This window comes from Austrofundulus limnaeus, unplaced genomic scaffold, assembly GCF_001266775.1.
Source record: "Austrofundulus limnaeus strain Quisiro unplaced genomic scaffold, Austrofundulus_limnaeus-1.0 Scaffold1047, whole genome shotgun sequence".
Lineage (NCBI taxonomy): Eukaryota > Metazoa > Chordata > Actinopteri > Cyprinodontiformes > Rivulidae > Austrofundulus > Austrofundulus limnaeus.
The window spans coordinates 31192-38736 of record NW_013953449.1 but is presented as its reverse complement, the minus strand read 5'-3'; the positions used below and the strand labels follow the sequence as shown (position 1 = coordinate 38736).

At 47.0% G+C, this 7545-nt stretch overlaps 2 protein-coding genes across 3 annotated transcripts; one reads left to right on the top strand and one right to left on the bottom strand.

The window, feature by feature from the left end:
• Window positions 1-672: 672 nt before the first annotated feature.
• On the bottom strand, window positions 673-3184 carry mettl23 (methyltransferase 23, arginine). 2 transcript variants are annotated; one of them, XM_014030372.1, is made up of 5 exons: window positions 2934-3184; window positions 1877-1981; window positions 1572-1809; window positions 1392-1476; window positions 673-1319 (listed from the first exon to the last, which is right to left on the bottom strand). In XM_014030372.1, exons 1-5 carry the CDS (start codon window positions 3036-3038, stop codon window positions 1154-1156), a joined length of 699 nt encoding a protein of 232 aa, XP_013885826.1. In that variant the 5' UTR covers window positions 3039-3184; the 3' UTR covers window positions 673-1153. The 2 variants fall into 2 exon arrangements, with proteins under 2 accessions (XP_013885826.1, XP_013885827.1); XM_014030373.1 differs by having other exon boundaries at window positions 673-1286; window positions 2934-3183.
• Window positions 3185-3284: 100 nt separating this feature from the next.
• On the top strand, window positions 3285-7183 carry jmjd6 (jumonji domain containing 6, arginine demethylase and lysine hydroxylase; the record flags this gene model as incomplete). Its single annotated transcript, XM_014030371.1, is given in 6 exon segments — window positions 3285-3671; window positions 4303-4691; window positions 4948-5234; window positions 5986-6121; window positions 6399-6537; window positions 6621-7183. Coding segments are annotated over 6 exon segments (1212 nt in total). The 3' UTR covers window positions 6753-7183.
• Between the last annotated feature and the right edge of the window lie 362 nt (window positions 7184-7545).

The following is a 7545-nucleotide window of genomic DNA, read 5'->3' as shown; positions in this document are numbered from 1 at the left end:
CAGGGAGACAGTGTCCAACAGAGAGACAAGAGTGTCCAACAGAGAGACAGAGTGTCCAACAGGGAGACAGAGTGTCCAACAGAGAGACAGTGTCCAACAGGGAGACAGAGTGTCCAACAGGGAGACAGTGTGTCCAACAGAGAGACAAGAGTGTCCAACAGAATGTCCAACAGAGAGACAGAGTGTCCAACAGGGAGACAGTGTGTCCAACAGAGAGACAAGAGTGTCCAACAGGGAGACAGAGTGTCCAACAGAGAGACAGTGTGTCCAGAGAGACAAGAGTGTCCAACAGAGAGACAAGAGTGTCCAACAGAGAGACAAGAGTGTCCAACAGGGAGACAGAGTGTCCAACAGGGAGACAGAGTGTCCAACAGAGAGACAAGAGTGTCCAACAGAGAGACAAGAGTGTCCAACAGAGAGACAAGAGTGTCCAACAGAGAGACAAGAGTGTCCAACAGAATGTCCAACAGAGAGACAGAGTGTCCAACAGANGACAGAGTGTCCAACCGAGAGACAGAGTGTCCAACCGAGAGACAGAGTGTCCAACAGAGACAGGAGTCAGAGTGTCCAACAGGGAGACAGAGTGTCCAACAGAGAGACAGAGTGTCCAACAGAGAGACAAGAGTGTCCAACAGAGAGACAGAGTGTCCAACAGGGAGACAGAGTGTCCAACAGNAGAACCACACAGAACCACAGACCCTGATCCAACAGAACCACAGACCCTGATCCAACAGAACCACAGACCCTGATCCAACAGAACCACAGACCCTGATCCAACAGAACCTGGGTTCTTTGCAGTGAAACTCCGCCCCCTGCTGCTCACAGGAGGCCTCACACTTTTCACAGAGGTTCAGGTGCTTCTGGGTCCAGATCCACTCAGAGAGTCCAACTAAGTCTAGGTCTGGATTCTGGTCCAACACTGGGTCTAGGTCTGGGTTCTGGTCCAACACTGGGTTTAGATCTGGATTCTGGTCCAACACTGGGTCTAGGTCTGGGTTCTGGTCCAACACTGAGTCTAGGTCTGGATTCTGGTCCAACACTGGGTCTAGGTCTGGATTCTGGTCCAACACTGAGTCTAGGTCTGGATTCTGGTCCAACACTGGGTTTAGGTCTGGGTTCTGGTCCAGCAGACCTAACCAAGGACTCTGATTGGTTAACCCCTCCCCTCCTCCTGGCTGATGATCATCATCTGGATGCTGTGGCTCCCCGGCAGACCGGACCCGGCCAGTTCAGGTTTATCTGCACCAAACTCGTCCAGCTGGACTTGGACACAGCTCAGGTCCCACCTGTGGAGCAGAACCTGCAGGGACCAGTCGGCACTGGAAGCAGAGCAGGTTAACGAGCGTTCAAACAACGAGACCACGAGACGGACTCTGTGGACCAGAACCTACCTTCTGACCTGGTACGTAGACCAGAACTGAGCCTTGGGGTTCTTCCTGAGGAGACAGACGAACGTCACCAGAACGTCTTCAAAGTCTGTAAGGGGACAGAAAATGGACCTGAGACCGGGGACACACCTGGCTCTCAGACAGAACCGGACCTGAAGGTGAAAAGTTCTGACAGACACTGACCCTCCGGATCGTAGAAGACGTCTGATCCCAGGACCACGTCCAGCTCTGGGAGCGCCATGAGGTCCGGGGACACGTCCCCCCAGGTGAGTCCCAGCACGGGGACTCGGTGCAGCCCGTTAGCCCGGCAGCTCCTCCTCAGATTCTGCAGACACTCAGGTGAGTCCGAGCTGTCGGACAGGATCACCTGCGCACCGCACAGCGCCGCCACCACACCTGGCAGACCCACACCTGCACCCAGCTGAGGACAGAACCGGGTTCACAACACTCTGGACACCAGGACTTGAACATATCCAGGAAGTCCTCACCTCCAGAACCGTCCTGCCTTTCAGCTCGGCCCGATGGGTCCACAGGTACTGGGCCAGAACCACAGCAGAGGGCCACACGTGCATCCCGTGCTGCGGGTCCAGAACCTGGACCAGGAGCAGGACCAGAGTCAGCGTGTTCACATACAAAATAAAAACATTTAACACGTAAAAACTTGAATTTTCCACTTTTTAATAAAGTTTACTTTTAATAAAGGAAGTGAACAAGTTGAACATCCTGTTTTAGTGAAGACAAGATAAAACTCTAATCATGTAAAGAAAACTTTGACTCAGATAAATTAATAACTTTGTTAACGAGGTGGACTTTGTTAACGAGGTGGACTTTGTTAACGAGGTGGACTCGTTCAGGAAGCTGCGTCAGATCCATGAAATTAACCTGAATCTATGAGATGCTGTTTGCTGCAGTACATTTAACACAAATATTTATAAACATTTAATATTACAAATATATACTGTAGCTATGGTCCAGCTTAAAACCTGAACACCTAAATTAAATGATGTACGGTTTATTTATTATCAATAATGCAGGAGGACACACACATCACAACAACAAATGCATTTAAAAAAACACACATTAAATTCATTTTTGTGCTACATTAGATGTGTGGCCAACATGAAGGTTTTATACTCAGGATTAATAAATCATAGGTCGGCCTGCCTCGAAGTTATATGTTAATTATAATAATATTATTATATTGTTACTGTGGTTTTCTCTGGAAACTAATTAGATACTGAGATTATTGTGAGATTACAGTAATAAATGCATTATATTTATAATGAAATGATAAACAACAGTATAACCTTAAAAGTTGGTAKATTATCAATCAAAACAAACACTTTAAGACGCGCAACAATCCAACCTAACAATCCCAAAAAACATCGCACAGTTTCCGGTGGGCGGCGCTAAATAGTCCATGGAGGACTGAAGTCAGTTTTAACAAAAATAGTTAAAAATGAAAAAGATTATTTTTTAAAAACTACTATAGATTTATCCAGCAGCTGATTTTGCTCATGAATAATAGTTAGAGAAGAAACGGACCTCAGGAATGGAGACAACAAGTTTCTCTTCCGTGTTTTTATCTTCAAACGTGAAAACTTTATCAGCAGCAGCAGCACTCCTTCCTGCTTCCTCCTGCTCCATCATGGCGCTAACTCATGCTAACACGAGCTAACTAATTACCCTGGTGTCACTTTTATTCCTCGGCTTGAAATACGATTAATTATAATTAAATAAAAATCGAGATTTTTCTGACCGTCGCGCTGTTTCTTCTTCTACAATGGACGCGTGTCTATGACGTCAAATAAAGTTGGCTCCAGCAGCCAATCCAATCAGCGTTTGAATTCTTGTTGGTGTTTCAGCCAATCAGCTTCGAGCAGGTTGATTTGGGGCGGGTTTAGTTGGGTGATCAGTTGTAAACGCATTGTGTCCGCCGCTGTTAGCAGTTTGTTAAAGTTTCAGGGCGGCAGGAAGCTGAAAGCTGAGTTTATATTTACAGAAATAAAACCCAGAAGGTTCTGAAGACGCCGCTCAGCGCGTGTGTTTGATCTGATGAGCGCGCAGGAAGGAGGAGTCAGAGCTGGCTGTGAATGTTAGCTCCCGGGTTAGCTTGATAGCTGTTCTGCGCTAACAAACACGCAGGAGGAAGAAATGAACCATAAAAGTAAGAAGAGGATAAAAGAGGCGAAACGGAGTGCCAGGCCGGAGCTGAAGGAGTCGTTAGACTGGATCAAACACGGTTATCACGAGACGTTTGACGTGTCGCACCGCTCCGTGAAGGTAACTGAGCTAACAGGCTAGCTCCTGCTAAAGGCTAACAGCAGCCTTTAGCTGCTAAAGGCTAACAGCAGCCTTTAGCAGCTAAAGATGGAAGAAAAACAAATCAAAGTTAAACAGATATGAAAAACTMTTTGCATTTTTAAAAAGTAAGAAGCAGAAAATACAGATAATTTAATTAAATTGTTAGAAGTATAAAGTAGGCTGAAAAATAATAATCCACTAAAATATAAATAACCAATTTTTTCACAATATTTATTCATTTAACTTAAAAACGAATGAACAAAAAGTACATATCAAATAAAATGAAAGGTAGCAGAAAGAAAAAATCGTATCTGCCCCTATTTAACACACACACACACACACACACACACACACACACACACATATATATATATATATATATTACTTAATTATAATAATTATAATAATAGTTTCAAACAATAGCAAAACAAAAACTTCAGCTCCTAAACAGCTATTTGTACTTAAAGTAACAAAGTATTTGTACTTAGTTACTTGACACCTCTGGTTATCTGAGTGTTTTTGTTGGTTCTGGATCCAGTTCCTGCAGATCTTAATGTTCCAGTCAGAACCTGTTCCGTGTCCTGGTCTCTGAGTCTGTCCTCTGTTCCAGGACAATGTGGAGCGCGTGGACGCTCTGCGTCTCAGTCCAGAGGAGTTCATCCAGCGCTTCGAGCGGCCCTACAAACCCGTGGTTCTGCTCAACTGCCAGGAGAGCTGGCCCGCCCGCGACAAGTGGACCCTGGAGCGCCTCAAGCGCAAATACCGCAACCAGAAGTTCAAGTGCGGGGAGGACAACGACGGCTACTCTGTGAAGATGAAGATGAAGTACTACGTGGAGTACCTGGAGTCCACCAAGGACGACAGTCCGCTCTACATCTTCGACAGCAGCTACGGCGAGCACGCCAAGCGCCGCAAGCTGCTGGAGGACTACGAAGTCCCCGTGTTCTTCAGAGACGACCTGTTCCAGTTCGCAGGAGAGAAACGCCGACCGCCTTACAGGTCTGGGTTTAGTCCTGCAGGTCTCAGTCCAGACTTGTGTCCTGCAGGACCTGCAGGTCTCAGTCCAGACTTGTGTCCAGCAGGACCTGCAGGTCTCAGTCCAGACTTGTGTCCAGCAGGACCTGCAGGTCTAAGTCCAGACTTGTGTCCAGCAGGGCCAGTCTTTATCTGTAGAGACTGTTTCTGTTCTTTGATCCAGTTTTTGTTTCTGTAAACAGTTGTTTACTTGTTGTTGTTTACTTTGGAATCCTCTCAGGTGGTTTGTGATGGGTCCGGCCCGCTCTGGCACCGGGATCCACATCGACCCTCTGGGGACCAGCGCCTGGAACGCCCTGGTCCAGGGCCACAAGAGGTGGTGTCTGTTCCCCACCAACACGCCACGAGAGCTGATCAAAGTGACCCGGGAGGACGGGGGGAACCAGCAGGACGAGGCTATCACCTGGTTCAGCGTGGTCTACCCCCGGACCCAGCAGCCCACCTGGCCTCAGGAGTTRAGACCTCTGGAGATCCTGCAGAGACCTGGAGAGACCGTCTTTGTTCCAGGTGAGTGCAGAGAGTCTGGACTGACAGCTCCACCTGCTGGTCCCACTGATACCACACCAGAGTCACTTCCTGTTTACCTGAGCTCACCTGAGCTCACCTGACCCCGGTTAACCTCAGTCAGGTGCTTCCTGTTTGAAAACATCACTTTGATTTGTTTTAGAAAAGAAAAAACTTTATGATTATTTAGATTTACTGGATTATTTTCAGTTTGACTCTAATAATCAGTAAATAACAAACAGGTTGTTTTTATAAACAAACAAACAGGTTGTTTTTGTAAACAAACAAACAGGTTGTTTTTATAAACAAACAGGTTGTTTTTATAAACAAACAAACAGGTTGTTTTTGTAAACAAACAAACAGGTTGTTTTTATAAAGATGCACAGTGACACGGCAGAGACCCACCTGTGTTCTGGTTCTGTAGACCTGACCTACATTCATCTAAAGCCATCAGAGCTGATGAGATTAAATCCTCAGCTCCAGGAATTAGACCCTGACCGTCTGCAGCTCAGAGACAACCACCTGTCAGATCCGTTTGGTGGTTCTGGTGAGTCAACAGAACCCTGAACTCCTGATCCAGATCCAGATCCCTCCATGGAACCACACTTCCTGTCATCTCAAAGTGGTCTCTGAAGGGTTGGACTCTCAGAACRGGTTTTGTCCCAATGAACCCATCAATCAAAGTGGTTCTGGTTGGTTCTGTCCTGTGTCTGGGGTTTGGACCCAGTGATGATGTCATTTGTTTGTTTTTCAGGCGGCTGGTGGCACGTCGTTCTGAACTTGGACACAACGATCGCCGTGACTCAGAACTTTGCCAGCTCCACAAACTTTCCCATCGTCTGGCACAAGACGGTCCGAGGACGACCCAAACTGTCCAGGAAGTGGTACCGGTAAGGTTCTGCCTGACCCGTACCAGACTCTTCCTCTTTGTTTATGTTTATCTTCAGTTTGTTTGTTGTTTTTAGCTTCTAAACAAATTTTATTTATTTATTTAACCTTTATTTCAACAGACAAAACATTAAAACAGTTTCTTTACAAAGATCAGTCCTCTMTACCTGACCGACACAAAGCTTCTGACCCGGTTCTGACCCGGGTCATCAGGGTCAGAACCGTCTCACCTGTGCAGGTACCATATTAAGCCCCGCCTCTCTGTTCTTGTTGGGTCAGTGTTTTGAAGCAGGAACGTCCGGACCTGGCGGTTCTGGCTGACAAAGTGGACCTGCAGGAGTCCACCGGGATCGCCTCGGACAGCTCCAGTGACTCTTCATCCTCGTCTTCATCCAGCTCGTCRGACTCCAACTCTGATGTGAGTTCTGAACCGGCCCGATTCTGTCAGAACCGGTCCTGTGAATCAGGTCCTGTAACTGTGGTTCTGGTTCTGTCCTGCAGGCGGACTCGGGCTCTGAGGGCGAGGTGGCGTCTCACCGCAGGAAGAAGAGGCGGACCTGCGGGATGACGGCGAACGGAGACTCCACCAGTCAGGACGACTGCGTCAGCAAGGAGCGCTGCTCGTCACGGTGACCTCCTGGACCCGGTCCTGGACCCGGTCCAGGACCTGGTCCTGGTCTGGACCCGCCTGGCTCTCTGTACAGGTCCAGGGCCCAGCGTAGAGGAGGAGGCTCCGCCTCTGGGGCGTGTCCTGCTGCAGACCTGCATCACTGTGTTTGAGTGAACAGACAGGAAGTGCCCCGCCTCTACCTGTCAATCATTCTGTGTTGTTCAGGTGTTTGTCAGCAGGTGAAGGTGGTGCGTTCAGGTGGGCTCCGACATCACACGCTCCTCACCTGCTGCTCTCTGACCTTAAATACAAACTGTAAGATTTCTCCTCTTCTCTGCTGGAAACTAAAGTTTCAGCTGCTCGAGCTGCAGAACCACAACCAACAACAACAAACAACAACAAACAAACAATAACAAACAGCTGCAGGCTTATTTTTCTAAATGTTGTGGTTAAAATCAGAACATTTTTAAATGTTTCTGAAGTTAAGTTCCTTTGTTTTTAATGAAAAGCCTTAAAATAAACTGAGTGCCAGACGTTGGTGTGTTTGTGAGGTTCTGCCTGGAGGGTCCGGTCCGGTCCGGTCCGGTCCAGTTCCACTCTGAGATCTTAAACCAGAGTGACACCAATTCTGATCAGGACATAAAACAGGACTGAAGCTGACAAACATCTGAAGAGAAATCAGTTTCTCTCTTTACTGCGTTTTGATTATTTCTGTTCAACTTAAAACTCTGTTTGAATCATTTGATTCATTTTAAATTGATTCAGTTTAAAATGTTTGATTCAGTTAAAATTGATTCAATTTAAATCATTTGAATC